The sequence below is a fragment of the Asterias amurensis genome, chromosome 1 (genome assembly GCF_032118995.1).
Source record: "Asterias amurensis chromosome 1, ASM3211899v1".
In the NCBI taxonomy this organism is placed as follows: Eukaryota; Metazoa; Echinodermata; class Asteroidea; order Forcipulatida; family Asteriidae; genus Asterias; species Asterias amurensis.
This window is the reverse complement of record NC_092648.1, coordinates 1,153,820-1,174,882: the sequence shown is the minus strand read 5'-3', so window position 1 is coordinate 1,174,882 and position 21,063 is coordinate 1,153,820. Positions and strand designations below refer to the sequence as shown.

Genomic DNA, 21,063 nt, shown 5'->3' with positions numbered 1-21,063 from the left:
GTCAAAGATGGAGGCGGGTAACCCATCATAACGTAGTCATACGTAGTGTTAGCCATACAGAGGGGGTATTAGGGTGTCTCTTGGACACCCTGTTTTATCTGCAATTTAGAGCTTGAAATATTTCAAGTGAACAATTTGTACATTGGCCTCCCAAATCAGTATGATGGCTAAAACCTTGAACGGAATCGTAATTATCACTAGATTTGCTGAGCCCCTTTTTACAAAGTATAATCACGCAAAGATCAAATGAACTACAGCCACATTAAAAAACAGTTTTAAGTGAATTCACGACAATGAGTGACCCAGCTATATAAAAAGGGCCTATAAGCCTGCCTGCTACACACCTGAATGACCTGTCTTGTCTTGTCTTGTCTTGTCTTGTCTTGTCTTGTCTTGACTTAACTGCAACAAACCACCGCCACGACGGGATCAAAACTTTAACTTTTCATGTTAGCAGACGACATCTTCTAGCAGACGATACAGCGCGACAAAAAAAGTGGTCAAACTACTATTGACCAATCAAAAGCTTCCCTTGCTCACGCAAAAATTATCGGCTGGCGCCTGTCTTTGCTTTACGCAACATTCTTTAAGAGTAATACAGGGGACAAGTCTAAATTAGACTGGTTACTTGTTGAATGATACGTCAGGGTTCAGACTAAAGTAAACATACATTACATGACACACACGTTTCACGCACGGTCAACAATCGAAAAGTGAAGGAACCGAACACGGAAGGTAACTTTTTTAAATATAAATATTGTTTGTGAAAGGTGCAGTTATTTGGGGACTTTGTGTTGCTGTAGTTTTCGTCGGAAGTAACAGGTACGTATATTCTGTGCGAAGTTGTGTTATTCTTTATATAAAAAAATATAAACTCGAGTAAGGTGTCTGAAGGAAGTTGATAATTTTGTGTCAGGCTGGAGCCCGACAATTCTGCTCTCTGCTTTTTACCGTGCGTGAAATTCTGCACTTGTTGTGTGTATACCATGGAGGTAGTGGTCCGAGGTAGTTACAGAATGCAGGATAAAGGGCTCGGGTAAGCACATACTAATTCCACGATAAGCAGAGCCCCGAAATCGTACCCAGGGTCTACTCCTAGAACTATTGCGGTTTCGTCCGGCTAACGTCTCCCGTAACCTCATATACTAGACGAACATCTGTCACGCGTTTAACGACCCATGGTTCAATGAATTTTTGAGTCAGAAATCTCTCTCTTTTCTTTTTTTAATCTTGCCAAAATTAGGCTCTATGTGTCCTTTGATATCTCAATGTGCCAGGGGGCGACCTAGACCCAGTAACTGGGGCGCTGTACTCCTTTTCAACAATTTTTGACTTTATCTGTCGTACTAGCGCCCCAGGGAATGGCACAGAATTTTAACGAATACCCAGTTTTTCGCGACACCCAGCCACAAAAAATGCCTCAAAATGACAAAAAGACCAAACAAACTAGCTCAAAAATCGCCTACTCTATTCTCGATACGTCTAGGATGTAACATCAGGCATTTAATTGTACTCACAATCATTTTTTAAACTCCAAATCGATGATTTTTAACTCCGCATCGTGGAGCGATTGACAAGTCTGCGATTTTCGGATGTGTATGGTAACGAAACATGGCGTCGCGTTGTGGGTGGATGTCCATCAACGGCTGTTTAATGCTACACTTGTTACAGGCGTTGCAGCGAATGCTATACATTGTACACGGGGATGGGTACAGGCGCTGCAGCTAGCGAGTGCCCACGTGCGTTCAATCATGGTCAACGTAACTTACACGGTGCCGGGTTGTTGGAAAATTATCAGAAAGGGGGTGAAAGGTTCTCAGAAAGGGAATATTGTCTGAAAGAGGGGATTTTTCTGGTCATCGCCCCCCAAAAAAAAAGAAAAAAAAAAAAAAAAGGGGGAAAAATATGATAAATAAATAAAAACCGCTGTACTTCATCTAGGCCTACGATTTTTGTGCATGGTTAAATTGCTTCTTATAATGTTTAGTGCTGCCAGTGTCACTGTAGAATTTTTTTTTATTTATTTATCATCTTTTTTCCCCTTTTTTCGTTTTTTTCCTTTTTTTTGGGGGGGGGGGGGGCGATGACCAGAAAAATCCAGACCAGCAGACTTCATCCAGAACCATCCAGCTTCATCCAGCAGACTTCAGACCAGAAAAATCCCCTCTTTCAGACAATATTCCCTTTCTGAGAACCTTTCACCCCCTTTCTGATAATTTTCCAACAACCCGGTACCGTGTAAGTTACGTTGACCATGATTGAACGCACGTGGGCACTCGCTAGCTGCAGCGCCTGTACCCATCCCCGTGTACAATGTATAGCATTCGCTGCAACGCCTGTAACAAGTGTAGCATTAAACAGCCGTTGATGGACATCCACCCACAACGCGACGCCATGTTTCGTTACCATACACATCCGAAAATCGCAGACTTGTCAATCGCTCCACGATGCGGAGTTAAAAATCATCGATTTGGAGTTTAAAAAAATGATTGTGAGTACAATTAAATGCCTGATGTTACATCCTAGACGTATCGAGAATAGAGTAGGCGATTTTTGAGCTAGTTTGTTTGGTCTTTTTGTCATTTTGAGGCATTTTTTGTGGCTGGGTGTCGCGAAAAACTGGGTATTCGTTAAAATTCTGTGCCATTCCCTGGGGCGCTAGTACGACAGATAAAGTCAAAAATTGTTGAAAAGGAGTACAGCGCCCCAGTTACTGGGTCTAGGGGCGACCAGAGAATCCACTCCGCAATCTCAAAAATTGTTAAAAATGATAAATTCTTACCGTAATTTCGGATTCCCCATCTACTGTACGTGTTACTCCTCTGCCAAAAATTTTGAGAATTACCCGACCTCATTTTGCGAGAGTGCGTCACGAGAGGGCGGGTACGATCCGTGATTTGTGTACAAAACATACACGGAACCACAAAGCTCGCACAGGGTACCAGTATGTACACTTTTTGCACACAGCCGTGTTTTGACTATTTTTTAATAGAGTAGCGGAGGGGAAGTCATGGTCCGGCCTACTCCTACTAGAACTATTTCGGTTTCGTCCGCTATCGTCTCCCGTAACGAGAGACGATAACGAACGAAACCGAAATAGTTCAAAGAGTAGGTCCGGCCATGTCCTCCCCCTCAGCTCTGGCCTGGAATATGCAGTCCACAGAGGCCACAGCCTTGCTCAAGGCAGTTGCACAAGTTATTCACGCCGTAAACCCACCCATTTATACACTGTGCCTCCATGTGTTATAATCACACGCACAACGCCCGCACAACTACTGATATTGCAAGTCGTCATTCACACTCGACGCGTAACACTTTCTGTATGTGACAGACCTTTCAAAGATGAAATTCCAGGCCTGTGGTCTGTCCATCATCCAGGTAGAAACCACGATGCTTTGTCCTTCAGATTGGTCCCGTGTGTTGTGTTACACACAATAAGGTACCCAGTGCTCTTATTGTTAATACGCAGTCCCACATACGTAGGGTTTGAAACTTTTGCGTGGTGGAAATACGGTATAGAAAAGTCCCACATACCTTACAAATATTGATTGTTGAAGCGCCTTGAGCATCACTGAGAGACACGATGTGAGAATACTTATTTTATTTATGAAGGTCCCTTGGTGTCATTGGCAGAAAGATATAAAAAATAATCAGTGTGAAGATTATAATTATAAATTATTAAATTTGTATTGTTCCATCTGCAGTTAGCTATGGCTTTTCATCGTAATAGAGGAAAGAAAGCAAGAGATAAAGAAGAGGAGCAGGAAAACACTTCCAAATTGGACAAATCATCACTCCATGAGAACAAATCTGCTATTCAATGTCCGTTTTCTTCAACATCAAGACCTGAACTGGATGGGGGCAGAGACCCATCAAACTCCAAGCCAAGTGCCCCCAAAAAGAGTGAATTCCAGCATGCAGCATTACCTACCATGGAATTGTACCTTTACGTTGCATTCATCGGCTTTTTACTTTTTTATATACAATGGCACATTCACCAGATATCTAAAGGTAGGTGTGTTTATGTCAAATTAGTGTTGCACTTAATGACTAACTTTAAAGGTAGATGAAGGCTCATAGATCAATTTATGTGCCACAAATTAACCACAAACTAATGGCAATAACAACTTATGTGATGAGAAGTACTGTGTTGATGAAGCAAAACTGTTTGAGAAAGGATACCCTTAAAAGTAATATGGTTGTAATGATATTACTGAATTTGAGAAACAATTCACGCAGTCAATCTTTTCTCAGACTGCTGAGAGTTAACTGATTATTTGAATTGCCATGGTGCTCTTTCATGAATGCTGCCCAAGATGTGTTTGGTTCTCCACTGTCACCTCACTAAGTGTGGATGGATTTGACGTTCTTGATCAATACAGTCAAAGTTGTGGGCCGCCTTAGATTCAGCTGAAACTTTTATTGGACCTTTCTTTGTGCAGTAAACGTTGATTTGTCTCATTTAGGCTGCAGTTTCAAAAGGGAAATTGTCTTTTTGATTCAAGAAAGTTTAACTTCACCTTTAACCCTTGTTAATTTACTCCCCCCCCCCCATTTTTTCAGAAAATGAATCACAGATTGGGTCTTACCTGAGTAACAGCTGGCCATTCATACAACATCTGAAAAAGGTAAATCTCAATTTTTCTGTCCATAAAGCTCAAAAATATCAAAAATGTTGTTTAAAAGTTGTTGAAATCCCACCCAAGTCTCAGGACTAGATTGGGGGGGGGGGGGGGGGGGTGATCCACAGGAAGGCTTGTAGCTCAAAACTTTTACAGGGCCAAACTTTATTTTACAAGACCAGTTTGTACACATGGCCCTTACAGATAAAAAGTATAACTCTGATAAGGCTACCCTGGTTAAATAATAAAGCAAACAAATATTTAAAGGCTGTTGACATAGTTTATCATATTAGCTGTGATTATTTGAATAAGTCTTGTCAGACATAACACTTATCTTGTTTTTCTTATTCAAAGGTACTGTAATGTACTTATCTGACTCAAAGTCAATAAGGTTAAACATTAAGCTTGGGCGATATCACGATATTATCGAATATCGCGATATTAATTTGGAAACGATTTCGATATCGGATGGATTTGGTTTTTTATCGAAATATCGATATATCGCGACATATCGCGATATTTCGCGATATATCGCGATATCGATTAAATATCGCGATGTATTTGCTAGCTGAGACATCTTGCACCCCATAGGTTTGGAGTAAAACCAGAAGAATAGGTCATTAGAACACCTCTCTTATGCTAGGACTGTCTCTTCTACAACTTTTACTTGGAGTTAGAAGACTGATGATGTCAAATTTAATTAATCGCGATTATATCAAATATCGCGATATATTGTCGGCGATATATCGTGAATAAAATAAATCGATATCGCCCAAGCTTATTAAACATTACTCTTTCTATTTAAGATATTGATTTTGTCAAGCACAAGACTGCCAGATTAAGCCCTTAATAAATTTTTACCTTTGTTTAACTGTCAAGCCCTGGATTTGCATTATATACAGGGTTTACCCTTAACACTTGCTTGGCAACAACTGTTACAGGAGAATAAACACAACTTCTGAACTTGACCTGTGTAAACTTAACTTAACTTAACTAAAACTTAACTTAAATGCATTTATAAAGCGCTTTAACACTGTTTCAAAGCGCTGTACAGTCGAAGAAAAACCATAAAATGCAGGATTAAAAAACATGAGCAAAAAGAACAATATGGTTTTTAAAAAAATACACAGCAGTTAAAAAAGTAGCAATTTAGTAAAAACCTTGCATTACAAACATTCATATTATACAGCATACATATTATGTGTGCTACTTAAAGCTCTGTAACCCACTTTTAAATATGTTCTGTGTAGATTAATATTTTTGAGTGTGTGGATGTAGAAGAATTTGACCATTAAACTGGTTGACTACCATTATGATACATCAGGAAGATACATTTTTTTAAAACAAAATCATATCATCGGGCCTTAAAATAACCAACAGTACCTATATTGCAGCAATTGTCGTGGTGCCTGTGCTTTTACTGTGGTGCCCTCTGAAAGGTTCTTATACAAACTTACATTTTCCTCATAGTGCCCCTTACTAGAGGAAAAGTGCTGCACCCCATCCAGAGTTCAAGGGCTGTCGACGAACATTTTAGTTACAGTTTGTTTTTAAATTACAGGATACTTCTGATTATCAATGGAAGTTTTTTACTGGTGCGATGACAACGCCTGCCGTAGTTGGTTCCTTCATAGCATATGTAGTCATGGGTCAACTGGTTGCGTTTGTTGCTCCTAAGGTAACTCATGGCTTAATACATACATGTTATACTATTTGGGGTAGAAATAAACCTTCATGTAAAGTACACCCCTTTCCAGCATTGTAGATATGGTGAGTGGCACTGGGCGGTCCGGCCCAGAACTCAACATTTTTGCCCAGCTCTCTGAGCAAAATACACTGTGTCGCCCACCCCCTGCCCAACACAGATTTCCCCCAGATTAAATCAAAATATTGTCCACTCAGACACAGCTGATGATAAGGAGTATCAAATGTCTTAGAAAAAGAACACAGTCTATTAGGCCACTCAACTGATTGCATGGCAACATAACATGAACAGTTTGAAAAGCTGGCATCTTTCCTACTTAGAGCTTGCACTTCAGCAATAAGGGCCCCGTAATTAAACAGGAATAATTTTCTTGATCCGCTTACCACTTTAATTGGTCTGCTCCTTTCATTGATGCCTTACACCGTTATTAGAGAGGTTTCACAAGCGTACAGATACAGATACGATTTCTCTAATCACGTATCTGTATAAAGGTCTGTATTCGCATTGGATGTGATTTCAGTCATTATGTATCGGGCCTAGGCCAAATACACACACGTCAGCTTAGAATTTGTGAGCAAAACAAATCCAAACACATTTCATTTTTATGTTTTTGTTAAATTGGAGAATTTGAATGAACATTTCTTTTGTTACACTGCATTTTTCTTTATTGTTGTTGCTTACAAATGACTAACCCATTACAAATTGTTATAATAAAATCCTTTTTCTATCTCTCTTCACAGCTGAGAAAGCCATTCATGCTGTTTTACTCAATCCTGATTGTTTATGTTGGATACGGCAGCCATGTTTTAGCACTTCTCCTAGTACATGCAGTCATGGTGTATGTAGTCGCCCTCACAAGGAAGCCAATCTTAGTTTGGATTGTTGTTGTGCTTCAAATTACTTCCTTCAGTGTGCAGTCACTATTGGACTTCCAGGTGAGTACACAACTTTGCAATTCTTTTGTCAAATAAGATTGTGTTATTGGTGGCGTGTTGTGGCGAGCGTTCTAGTTACCGAACCCATGCTCTGTTGTTGTCAGCATAGTGTGGGCTCCAATCCCAGTCATGGCCCTTATCCCCATGAGCAAGACACTTAACCATAGAGGCTTTGTACAAAGTTGGGAAGGTAGTGCATTTTGCTCTACTAGCCAGGCTCCTAGTGGATGATACCCTTGCCTACATTCCTACGGACTGTAACCCTTTTTCAGCCCAAGCAGTAGGTTGCAACGTGCCCTTGATGACAGCTTGTTTGGGTCGATAGCCCAAACTAGTTAAGTGTAGCGCTCAACTTGGACTGGCCGTCCGTGGCCTTGTGGTGTTAGGCAACTTCTCACAATTTTTTTTTGTATACAAACTATTTTGGGTTTTTTATCAATGTGTGATAAGCACTGTATACTCATGGGCTAATGATGTGTGATAAGCACTGTACACTCATGGGCTAATGATGTGTGATAAGCACTGTACACTCATGGGCTAATGATGTGTGATAAGCACTGTATACTCATGGGCTAATGATGTGTGATAAGCACTGTACACTCATGGGCTAATGATGTGTGATAAGCACTGTACACTCATGGGCTAATGATGTGTGATAAGCACTGTACACTCATGGGCTAATGATGTGTGATAAGCACTGTACACTCATGGGCTAATGATGTGTGATAAGCACTGTACACTCATGGGCTAATGATGTGTGATAAGCACTGTACACTCATGGGCTAATGATGTGTGATAAGCACTGTACACTCATGGGCTAATGATGTGTGATAAGCACTGTACACTCATGGGCTAATGATGTGTGATAAGCACTGTACACTCATGGGCTAATGATGTGTGATAAGCACTGTACACTCATGGGCTAATGATGTGTGATAAGCACTGTACACTCATGGGCTAATGATGTGTGATAAGCACTGTACACTCATGGGCTAATGATGTGTGATAAGCACTGTATACTCATGGGCTAATGATGTGTGATAAGCACTGTACACTCATGGGCTAATGATGTGTGATAAGCACTGTACACTCATGGGCTAATGATGTGTGATAAGCACTGTACACTCATGGGCTAATGATGTGTGATAAGCACTGTACACTCATGGGCTAATGATGTGTGATAAGCACTGTACACTCATGGGCTAATGATGTGTGATAAGCACTGTACACTCATGGGCTAATGATGTGTGATAAGCACTGTACACTCATGGGCTAATGATGTGTGATAAGCACTGTACACTCATGGGCTAATGATGTGTGATAAGCACTGTACACTCATGGGCTAATGATGTGTGATAAGCACTGTACACTCATGGGCTAATGATGTGTGATAAGCACTGTACACTCATGGGCTAATGATGTGTGATAAGCACTGTACACTCATGGGCTAATGAGTCTGTACAAAATCCACAGACATAATAATGGTGTGGGACTGCCCAGAACCCTGCATTCAAGAGTAGATGACTTAACCATAGACCGAGCGAGCCCTTGGATTGTGGGTTTGAAACCTGTCTGAGTAGTATGTCTGTGGATACCTTTCTGCAGGTTCTGGTGTGCCCCAAGTATAGAGTGATTATCAGTCATGGTAAAAACTTAAATAAAAGTCTTTATTTCCCAGGATTGGTTTGTTTGCTTGTTGGGATGTTTGTTTGTTTGTACACAAGGGAGTATAAACACCAAGCTGGCAACAACAGCCCATCTCTCTCATACAAACTCAGAGAAAAGTATGCTACAGAGAAAATGGTTTGAGTATGAACTTGATAAACAGTAAGCTTTCAGACAATGAATAAACAATGATGTTGTTTTATTGTTACCAATCCTGTACTATTTTATTATCCCATTGTCTTCTTGTTCTGTAGAATCAGTATATCACTGGCTTGTATTCAGGCATGGTGTGCATAACAACCAGCAATTTACGCCTGTTATGTTTCGGCCTGGAGTTTTGTCGTAACACCAAGCCGGGTAAACCTTCTCCACGACACTACACCTTCTTTGACATGCTGCTTTACAATTTCTATCTACCAGTGTTGGCTTATGGACCTGTCATTGGATACGACACCTTCTTAAGTCAGGTGAGTCAAGTGATGGGGAACTCGAGGTAGTGTCTTAGACTGTGCTACCCACCCTATGGAGACGATCGAGGGCGTCCTCCACGCTAGGCAAAGTAAATGCTTTTTCTAACTCACATGGTTTTTACTCTACAGCCATCATATCACAAACATTTTTACTCTTCAATATACCATTTTTAGAACCTTTTCCCTGTGTTGTAGTCCACATCTTCAAGACACTTCAAACCACAGTCGTTTCACTGTACTGGAATTTAAAGAGGATGTAGCTTAGTAGTGGCATAACCCAAAATTACCAGCAAGTGTAAACCATCTAAAATAAAGACATCATTGGAATCCGGAACTTTGACCTTTGGCCGACTTTAATTTGTTTTAATGTTTACACTTTGTTTTTCTCCTGAAGACGAGCAGAGTATTCTGGTTGAAACATTGATACCACAACAGCTCTGAAAAGAGCCAGCACTCCTTCAAAAGAGATTATACACATGGTTGTACCTGCAAGTTTTGTATAGTTAATTCTCATCTAATTTTCCACACCATGTAAAACTTCAAGCACAACTTACTTTCCCGGTTGCCTAGTCCTTTACATCACTCATCAGCACCCCACTCTTGCCCCCTCCCTTCATCTGCCCTTCATTTTCCTCCCCTTGAATCTTCAATTAATTCTCCTCCACCTGTACTGGATTAAGAGGGTGTGGATTTCATTTCTCCTGGGCCCAATTTTGTTGTTCTGCTTACCATAAGCAAATAATCTGGGATTACGGAAGCAGGGGATTCCAGTAGGGAACTTTGGCTTGTGCTCATATGTATTTCTTGTGCAGAAATTAAGCACTTGCAAGCGAAGAGTTGTGGTCGCAAGTACAGAGTTTGGTGCTGAGCAGAGCCATACAATTATTTTTGATTGTGATCCTATTTTCTTCCTTTAGATAAACAATAAGATAAAGATGTTTTCTTGGAAGGAGTTGAGATACATCTTGAAGGAGTTCATCAGATTCCTCTTCTGGGCCTTCTTTGCTGAACTGTTTGTCCATTGGTTGTATATTGGTGCACTGACCAACCACAGAGCAACTAGAGAGAGTCTAAGTGCCTTGGATATTAGTAAGTGTCTATTCAAACATCTCAGTGTCTCAACATTTTCCAGGATGTAACATGTCATTTAATTTAAGTGGTTTTGATGCCTTTTGCAGATCAAGTTCTTGTCCATGACACAAATCCCTTTTCACTGTGAAAGAAGATGTTTGTAATATAGTTTATCTGTCCAAATTTCAGCTTCGTTAGTTATCAAGTTTTTGAGAAAAAGGGTGAAAATCTCAGAGCAATGTTTTCAGGAGAGTCGCATAAGTCTGTTGACCCTGCCAAAATAATTTTAGTGTCACTGGGACGAAAATAATTTTTGAGAAATTGTTTTACTCATTTCTCAAAAACTGCAGCACCTCAGCAAGTATGATTTTAAAATGAAGCGGTCTAAAATCATTATCTTTGAATGCAATTTTTTGAATGTTTGTGTTTTGTGGCGTACAAAAAGTAACCAAACCCTTATGCTGTATTTGTTTTTGTTGCAGGTTTCCTGGCGCTGTACCATTTACTGTTCTTCCAACTGAAGGTTTTAGTGTTATTCAGTTTACCTCGTGTCATAGCATTATTTGACCGCATTGAAGCTCCCATCAACCCTATCTGTATACTCAGCATGCACTTCTTCAAAGACATGTGGAAGTAAGTTAAGTTGTCTTTTTTTACTCTTTGCTTGTCATTCCCACTTTGTGACATAGCTTCCATTATTATATTCCTTTTTTGAACATTTCGACCCTAGAAATATCTTTTTTTGAGGGCCTTGAAAAAAAAATGCTAAGCATGTGTGTTGTATATTTAGCCTTCAAGAAATACTCTGCTTGGGTCAAAACCTCAGACTACTAACTATTGTTTGCATTTGATACCATTTTAGCCTCTTTTTGTACATTCTTCCCGTTTTTATGGCAAAACAGCTTATCTCTGTACTTACTTTTCTCATTGTCATTTTTCGAGTTGTTTTGCCATGGAAGGGCCGTTCTGTTTTGGGTCCTGAGCTACATCCATCATTTTCTCTATGTAGCTCAAGCTGTCAAATGATTTGGGAATATTGTAGCTTGTAATTGTGCATTTCAACTCAGCCTTCTTCGGCTTCTTAATGTGCGTCCATATTGCTTATGTTTCATATCTTGTATGTACCTATTAGTCTGTTGTTTAAACTGAATATGTTTTTCTCTTGTCAACTTTTTTTACACCAATAATGATATACATTGTACACGTAACTGTCATATTTAATTGAGTTGTATTGAAAGTTCCATGGTGTGAATTTGATTTATTTTATGATGAACTTGTAAATGAATGACCAGATATTATTTCTGAATCAACGCTGTATTTTGTTTATCTCAATTTTACTGTGATTTAACCTGATAATGTTTCTTTTACACTAGTACCTTTTTGCACCATCACATACATGAACGCAATTAATTTCAATTTAATTACAATAATTACATGGACCTTGTTAATGAATGACCAATATTTATTTATTTGAACTTGTAGCAATGCTATATTTGTTTCTCTCTTGCATTATCGCATACTTCTTGAACCGAAACAGAAACAAATGTTGTGCTGAATTGAATTGAATTGAATTGAATTGAATTGAATTGAATTGAATTGAATTGAATTGAATTGAATTGAATTGAATTGAATTGAATATTGAATTTGAATTATCTATGACATGGTAAATAATTATTACGAGGACCAGCAAGTGTTTTTGTTTCTTAAACTTGAAACAATGCTATATGTTGTGTTTCTTTTTTCCAGTTTGCTGTAACCTTTTTCATATATCTTCCACAAAACGTTACTTCCACACTTGCTTGCCTTCTCATTGAACTTCAAAATAAATGTTGTTCTAAATCAAGAATTTAATTGAAAACTCCATGGTGTAAGAAATAACTATCAGGAACTTTTAAATGAATGACCAACAAGTTCTTTTTCTTGTACTTATAACAATGTCGTATATTTCTTTTCTTCTTATTTGATTTCTGTTCCTTTTTGTACCAACCCAAATATAACTGAATAAATGAACAACTTAGGAGGCCAATAGTGCAGTTTAAGGGTTACAGGTGTTTTAAATAATGTTTATTGGTCTTTTGTTTCTACAGGTACTTTGATAGAGGATTGAATGACATGCTAACAAAGTGAGTACTGTTTAACATGTAGGTGTGGATCATTTATTATCAGAGTAAGAATAATCTGTTTCTTTCAAACTCTTTACCAACTGAACTGACCTGTAAAATGGATGTTAAATTTGCGTCGGTTATTTGGGGTTACCTTTTAACATCAATATGTGTAAGCACTGTATACTCGGTGCTAAAATGACCTGTGCTGTAATGAGCTTGAGCTTTTACCTTTTAAGAGAAAGACTCAGTCAATACATCTTGCCATTACAACTTTTGAACATTGTAGGAAGATTGACTGGTGTCTTTATCAGAGCAGGCCTGTATCTGTACATGGAATTAAAATACGCGTATGCACTGGTCGTCACATCAGCACAGTATAATAATGACAGAACTTTTGTGATTTGATGGCCATTCAGCATGCTGTAACTTGGTTAAATCAAGCTAACCGCTGATTTTAAAATGACTAGAATAAAGATTTTCGTCTAGTAATACAATCAGGATTTCTTGATTTGTGCAATTCATAATCAGACATATTGCGAAACCAATGTTTGTATGAGAAAGATTGGCTGTTGCCAGCTTGGCATATAATTCCCTGGTGGGAGTTTGCCAAGTTCCCTTGATGGGAATATCATCTAAGCAAAAAACAAACAAACTACAGTGTACTATTTTGAAATACCTTCTTGTAAGTAGTTTAGTGCACTGATACTTTCTCTATTTATAATGCACCTCATCATGTCTTGATATCTTAGGTACATCTACTACCCACTTGGAGGCTCCAGACATGGCATCCTGCGTCAATCTTTTGCAGCCTTCATGTGTTTCTTCTTTACTGCCCACTGGCATGGTTGTAGCAAGTCTTACTACTACTGGGCCCTCTTGAACTGGGTTGGAGTTCAGCTAGAATCTATTCTCCTAACATTCAGCGCCAACTTCATGCCTCTTCAGAGATTTCAGGTAATTTAATGCATTTGAATGGAATGATCATTTAGTAGGATTTGAAACTTTGTACTGTGGTAGTAAAGAGAAGTTTGTGGTGAAACCATGTGAAAATCTGTTTTGAGTAGTCTCGGTTCTGAAAAGAACCAGTGGGTAACGACTCATTGTTTCACTCAGTATGCTCCGTTCGTATGCTTGTATTCGCTGATCAGTATGCTCTAATCCTGAAGATGATCAGAGCATACTGATTGAAGCGACGAGTTGTCAACCACCAGTTCTTTTCAGTTTTCAGAACCAACACTAATCAAAAGAGGAATAGGAATGATCATTGTAATATGTTTTGTTTTATATGCTTGAATAGTTTGTTCAAACAATGTCTTATAATAGAGGTTAAATTTGCATCGGGGATTAAGAATATTAATTTTGGTTTTTACCCATACCGATGTGTGGGTAAAAACCAAAGTTAATATTCTTTATCCCCGATGCAAATTTAACATCTATTATATCGTTGCGGTACCCGCTGCCAAAACATAGGATTCGAACTGCCTCTAGCTACCGGGCAACCTCGGTAGTCTAGCTGTTAAGACACTGCTTTAGAATTGCAAGGGTCGTGGGTTCGAATCCCGCCCGAGTAACATGCCTGTGATATTTTTTCACAGGACTCGTGAAAGTACTGAGTATACAGTGCTAACACACAGCGGTGTATGGGTAAAAACCAAAATTAATAAAGCATGTCTTACAATTTCCAAGAATATTATGAGCACATTCAAATGTGAATGAATTCTTAACGGACCTGGGCGCTCTTTAAGAGGCCACTATTATTATTTATTATTTTTCTTGGAGATTACCTGAAACTGGTTGCCTGTAAATTACCTTGTGTGACATCCCCTGTCAGCTTGATGACAAAAATTTTAAAGACAGTAGTTTGTTATTTCATTCAACAGAATGGCTTGTCTGGTGCAATGCTGAGACGTTTTCATACCGCGTGTGCCGTGCCGAACTACTTATTCCTAGCATCGGCTAATCTTGTATTTGTTCTTGGTACCACAAAGACTTACTACGTTGTGACTACAGTTTATTTCGGAGGTAAGTTTTAGATGCAACACAATTAGTTTTTGCAGCATGAAACTATACCCCCCCCCCCTCTCTCTCTCTCTCTTCCTCTGTCTTTCTCCTCCTCCCCTCTCTCTCTCTCTTCCTCTGTCTTTCTCCTCCTCCCCTCTCTCTTCCTCTGTCTTTCTCCTCCTCCCCTCTCTCTCTCTCTTCCTCTGTCTTTCTCCTCCTCCCCTCTCTCTCTCTCTTCCTCTGTCTTTCTCCTCCTCCCCTCTCTCTTCCTCTGTCTTTCTCCTCCTCCCCTCTCTCTCTCTCTTCCTCTGTCTTTCTCCTCCTCCCCTCTCTCTCTCTCTTCCTCTGTCTTTCTCCTCCTCCCCTCTCTCTTCCTCTGTCTTTCTCCTCCTCCCCTCTCTCTCTCTCTTCCTCTGTCTTTCTCCTCCTCCCCTCTCTCTCTCTCTTCCTCTGTCTTTCTCCTCCTCCCCTCTCTCTCTCTCTTCCTCTGTCTTTCTACTGCTTTATGACTTGCTAACCACTATCACTATCAAAATGTATCCTTTTAAAATTGCTGCTTTCAATGTATTACTGCAGTATCGTTTGAATGGGGGGGGGGGGCCTTGAGCCCCCTTGATTAGAACCTTCATTAACTATTTTGATTATGCCTTGTTTTTACTCAATAATAATTGCAAAACTTGTCATACATATGTATGACTAAATATATTTAGTTTGACTCATATTTTGCCATGATATTATATATCTTATATATTGCCATTCACACTGACTGATATTTTGCCATGATATTATATATCTTATATTTTGCCATTCACACTGACTCATATTTTGCCATGATATTATATATCTTATATATTGCCATTCACACTGACTGATATTTTGCCATGATATTATATATCTTATATATTGCCATTTACACTGACTCATATTTTGCCATGATATTATATATCTTATATATTGCCATTCACACTGACTCATATTTTGCAATGATATTATATATCTTATATATTGCCATTCACACTGACTCATATTTTGCCATGATATTATATATCTTATATATTGCCATTCACACTGACTCATATTTTGCAATGATATTATATTGCCATTAACACGTATTACGTGATACTATTTTGCTATTATTTTGTGTCACATTATATTGATATTCTGTATCCACAGAGTGTCAAGCTCAATGTTTGTGGATACTTCTTATTTATTTACTTATTAACCAAACCAATTGCATTGAACTGTTTTTTTTCTTCTTCTGTATACATAAATGCATCATTGTTCTTATATTATATTTTCTTGAATTATATGAAAACTTTGCTATTCGATTATTGATTGTAAGGGCAAATCTTGTTTAGTAATAGTAATACCTTTGCCATTATTTGTGCCTTTAATCTGTTTACCCTCTATAAATGCCTTTTACTATTATAACTACTATTTCATTTATCTCTGCTCTATATTTGATTGATTTCACGTCTTGCCATTTCACGCTCTCAGGTTTTCAATCATACTTCCGAATTTAAAGCCATTGGACCCTTTCGGTAAACAGTATTGTCCAAGGCCCACACTTCGTGTATCACAACTTCTATATCAAATAACAAACCTGTGGAAATCTAGGCTCAATCGGACATCGGAGTCGGGAGAAAATAACGGGAAAACTTACTCCTGTTTTCGCGCGTTTCGCCGTGTCATGACATGTGTTTATAACAAATCTGTAATTCTCCTTAACAAGAATTAATATTGTTTTACCGTTTTCCCAAAAAGTAAAGCATTTCATGGACTAATTACCTTCTGTAAACCCTGTAAATTATTTGTAAATCTGTGAACTTTTTTTTTTTTTCTGTACCGAAAGGGTCCAATGGCTTTAAACTGTTGTCTTGAACTATGTTTATGTATGGTCATTGTTCCTCCTAATTTCACCAATGGGCAGTTGTCAACAACTGTTTATAATAATGATGTTGATGTTTTCAAGGGATTTTAACCTATGACCCCTGACCCAAGCATACAGAGCTTCTCACATGTTAACTTGAATGCCAATGTCAACAATTTGCATTTAATTTATTTGTTTATCTTTGTACATGAAGGCACCATTGTTCTTATTTTATATTTTCAAGAAACATGCAAACTTTGCTATTCAATGATTGATTGCTTAGGACCAATTTCCTTTCCCATTACCAATGCCTTTACTTATTTGCCTCACCTCATGTTTTCTTGTAAAGCGCTGTGGTACCCATCCAGTGCAAGATCGCTCTATAAATGCCTTTTACCTTTACTACTGTTTCATTGATGCATTTATCTCTGACACTATCCTTGATTGGTTTCATGTCTTGCCATTTATTACTTTTAATTGATCATCATACTGCTGAATTCAAACTGTTGTCTTTGAATTATTTTTATGTATGGTCATTGTTTCTCCTAATTCCACCAATGGGCAGTTGTCAACAACTGTTTATAATAGCGATGTTGACATGTCTTGCCATTTCATGGTGTTTGAAGCTATGACCCCTTAACCCAAGCAAACAGCTTCTCACATAACTTATTGTCAATGTCAACAACTGCATCTGTTTTGTTATGATCTTTGTACATAAATGCACCATTGTTCTTACATTCTATTTTCAAGAAACATGTGAAAACTTTTGTATTTAGTGGTTGATTGCTAAGGATCAATGTCTGTCTTATGTGTGTCTTTATTCATTTTCGTTGCTTATAGTACTTTTTTTGAATTTACTGTGATACCCAGTGTAGGAGCACTCTGTATTTATAGTTACTATTATTATTATTATTTCACTGAATCATTTATATCTGACATAATCTTTGATTTCTTGCATATGTCTTACCATTTTGTGTCTTTTTGTTTTGAATCATACTGCTGTATTTGAACTGCCGTACTCATATTGAACTATTTTGTTATGTATTTTTATTGTCCATCCTAGTTTCACCAATGGGCAGTTGTCAAATGTTTATAATCATAAAAATAACTAGTTCTTATATAACACATTTTACAATAAGGTATCAATGCGCTTTACATAGGTTCAAATCCCACCTGAGTAGGTCACTTTTTTCACTGCACTGGGTATACAATGCTTATCATCACTCATTTTGTAAAACCCAAATAACAATATTGGTATTGTTATAAATGGCCTGTTAGCCATTACATAATATGAAGTAGGGCAACCTTTTCAACTAGGGACTGAATGGACACAATCTATATTTTGAATATGCCTCAATATTTACCTCTCTTTTATTTTGTGTCATAAAATTATCTTCTATATTTTCTTTAATAATACACAACATTTTATTCATCTTCATCTATGAACCTTCTTTATAATTACTTTTATTTACATTTTGTAATATGGTAATAATTGTTGAGTTGAAGTAGGAAGTTTTAACTGTCGTGTAGGAAATGTAAACTGACATATTCAACTTTGTTGTGTTTCATTTTTCAGATTGGCCGTGGAACTTTCTTCTAGTATTGATCTCTTTTTACTGCTGTATCCAGGTAGTGACCGAAATGGAAAAAAGAATCGGCAAGAACAGGATGTTATCAAAGAAGTACATCTGAAGTGATCTTCAGACATCTTAAGACAACAGGACAGCTTCATCAAGAAAGCACACATCTTAATAAAAGTCTTGAGTAGAAAATCAGGGGTCTATTTCACAAAGATAGTCCTAAACTTAGGACTAGTCCTAGGACTTATTAGGGGTTACTCAAAACATAAGGCAAGTCTGAAGTTAGGAAGAGTAACTTCTCCTAGCTCAGTCCTAAACTTAGGACTAGTCCTAGGACTTATTAGGGGTTACTCAAAACATAAGGCAAGTCTGAAGTTAGGAAGAGTAACTTCTCCTAGCTCAGTTCTAAACTTAGGACTAGTCCTAGTACTCTTAGCTCAGTCCTAACTTAGGACTAGTCCTAGTACTCTTAGCTCAGTTCTAAACTTAGGACTAGTCCTAGTACTCTTAGCTCAGTCCTAAACTTAGGACTAGTCCTAGTACTCTTAGCTCAGTCCTAACTTAGGACTAGTCCTAGTACTCTTAGCTCAGTCCTAACTTAGGACTAGTCCTAGGACTCTTAGCTCAGTCCTAAACTTAGGACTAGTCCTAGGACTCACAGCTCACTCCTAACTTAGGACTAGTCCTAGGACTCTTAATGGGTTTAAAAACATAAGGCTAGTCCTAAGTTAGCTCGAGATAAGACTAGTCTTTTAAGACTAACTTTTAAGAGTTAAAACTCTTTGTGAAATCCATTTCTGATGTGAAATGAAGGCAACTTCGTTGAAGTACTTCTTGACTACTGCCCTCTATTGGAAATGGTTCTCTAGTTTTTAAATTGAAGTATCCAAAGTGTGTACTTTTATTAATGCTTCTTCTTGTTTTATACTTTTATATTTATCTAAAGTTTTTATAAAACAAAGATATACAGATTCTGATATATTTTGACTAACATTAGAAACTCCTTTTTTACCAGCTTGGTTGTAGTACTTGTAGTACACAATTACTACGGCCTTCTACCGAAAAATTCTGCTTAAAATTAAACGGTGTTTTGAAACTTAAGTAGCCGCCAAAGTGTGGTTGTAGTCCTAGTTTTATACTTTTGTATTGATCTATATATTTTTTATACCACAAAGATTTATAGATTGTTTTATATTTTGACTTACATTAAAAATTATTTTGATATTTTACATTAAAATGTACATTTTGCACCAAAGACATATTTGTGTATAGTATACTGTAGCTTTTGTAAGTATTTTTGTACATGTGCTGGTTCTTAGTTCTTCAATAATAAATGTTTTGTTTGATTATAACTTTATTCATTCCAGTGAACTGCAAGAATTTCGAATGTTTCTATTGATTTAAGACCACTTCTATTAGTTGGACTACTCTACTTCCTATCTTTATCTTGGTGTTAGGTTGATCTGTCTTTAACGTGTAATTAAATTATATAAAAAGATACAGCCTGAAAGACTCGAAGACAATGGTTACGGCAGTAATATTCCTGTACACATGTACTATATTTAGTGTTTTCCCACAGTGGGCCGCGCGCTATAGCTCACGTTTGCGTCGCAGCGGACATGTATTTCGCGTCACACTTGCGTTTCGTATACCCTCTGTTTACATGCATGTGTGATTGGATTGAGTATAGAGCAGTACTTCAAGAAACAAATTGCACCAGGGCCCGATTCCACAGCGCTGCTTACTATTAAATATGCGCTTAGCAGGAAGCTGTAATAGGACTTGAAGAGTGTCATGTACCAGTATGTCGACTGAAGAAGCAATTTATGTCAAAATGATGCTACTATGCAGAGCGTAATGTTGCTGGGTTTTGAAGCCTGACGTCAAAGGGCACACCATTCACACCCCGACGACGCAAACAGCAACTTGAGATGAATTAAGATGTAGACAAACAACTTAGACGTGTGATACAGTCGTTTACTCTTACAAGGGTGTTAGGATGGATAGCTAACCGCGGCAGACAAAGTTTCGAAATATCAGAAGGCGTGTTGAAAAGAGGCTAAGATTAAAAGTGCAAGGTGTGTTGGTGAAATGTAATCAAGTCTTTGAAGTTTCCCCTTCACACGAACTGCGGTGTTAACGCGTCATCTTGCACTTGGGGAATTTACATGTAGTCGGAAGTGTGTAGGCCCGTGTAAATGACTACTGAGAAATTAACGCTTTGTTGATTGGTGAGGCCGTCTGTACAGACCGGTAAATGTTTGGGTGTCGTGTTTTACTGATAATTGCTGACGAAATCTATGTGAAGTGTCTAGATATAATTATGTAGGCTCGAGTCTGAAAGGAAATTAAATGAAAGTTCTGGGGTTTTTTTTAAAGACGAGATTGATGTAAGGTCCTTCGATGGAATTAAAGTCTCAAAGTATTAAACTTCGTGGAAAGATACTTGGAAACGCCAATCGATTTAAACAGAAAGACCTTGTTCATTAAATTAAATTATTAACCAATTATATGTATTATCAATCCTGTGAGAATTTGTCGTTTGGTTCTGATTTGTTTCTTAATGATTGTTGGTTTTTATTTCTGCAAATCGGCAGTCACACCCTCTTTATAGTAGTCTCCTGATACTAAATTTAACAGATAGGCCGTGTCCGAATTGGTGGCTACGGCTGCGGCTACGACCGTTGCCAGGGGTGTTGCTAAGGGCGTCCTATACTTCAATGCATGATGACGCGGCGATCCGGCCGTAGCCGTGGCCGTAGCCGCCAATTCGGAAGTCTCTGTCGGAAGTCCATTCTACATCCACAGGTTTTCTTCATGTTTTGGTAAAAATTCTTATATATATCCGTAGGCTACATTTCGTAATAATAGGCCTACATAACAAACTGAACAAATTACCCCCTTTCAAAATTATGATGACCATGACGTCATGTTTTATGGAAGACTTCAAGGTGTTGGTTTCTTCATTGTTTTAGCTGTGTATCGGTCGATAACACACCAATGTGGTCACTAACCATCATGTGCGACCACCTATCGCGA

General features: G+C 38.2%; 1 protein-coding gene across 4 annotated transcripts; it reads left to right on the top strand.

Annotated features, from left to right (window-relative positions):
- Window positions 1–679: 679 nt before the first annotated feature.
- Window positions 680–20,918, top strand: LOC139942211 (protein-cysteine N-palmitoyltransferase HHAT-like). 4 transcript variants are annotated; one of them, XM_071939007.1, is made up of 12 exons: window positions 680–735; window positions 3,705–4,011; window positions 4,564–4,628; window positions 6,184–6,300; window positions 7,068–7,262; window positions 9,182–9,394; window positions 10,315–10,486; window positions 10,951–11,101; window positions 12,556–12,591; window positions 13,323–13,527; window positions 14,454–14,595; window positions 18,021–20,918. In XM_071939007.1, exons 2-12 carry the CDS (start codon window positions 3,711–3,713, stop codon window positions 18,134–18,136), a joined length of 1,713 nt encoding a protein of 570 aa, XP_071795108.1. In that variant the 5' UTR covers window positions 680–735; window positions 3,705–3,710; the 3' UTR covers window positions 18,137–20,918. The 4 variants fall into 4 exon arrangements, with proteins under 4 accessions (XP_071795108.1, XP_071795100.1, XP_071795091.1 ...); XM_071938999.1 differs by having other exon boundaries at window positions 686–822; XM_071938990.1 differs by having other exon boundaries at window positions 686–826; window positions 3,709–4,011.
- The last annotated feature ends 145 nt before the right edge of the window (window positions 20,919–21,063 follow it).

Excerpts from the sequence above, each read along its gene's own strand:
- LOC139942211 (XM_071939007.1), top strand. The coding sequence starts at position 3,711 with ATGGCTTTTCATCGTAATAGAGGAAAGAAAGCAAGAGATAAAGAAGAG. Across the intron at positions 4,012-4,563 it reads CATTCACCAGATATCTAAAG|AAAATGAATCACAGATTGGG; the intron begins GTAGGTGTGTTT and ends CCATTTTTTCAG. Across the intron at positions 7,263-9,181 it reads AGTCACTATTGGACTTCCAG|AATCAGTATATCACTGGCTT; the intron begins GTGAGTACACAA and ends CTTGTTCTGTAG.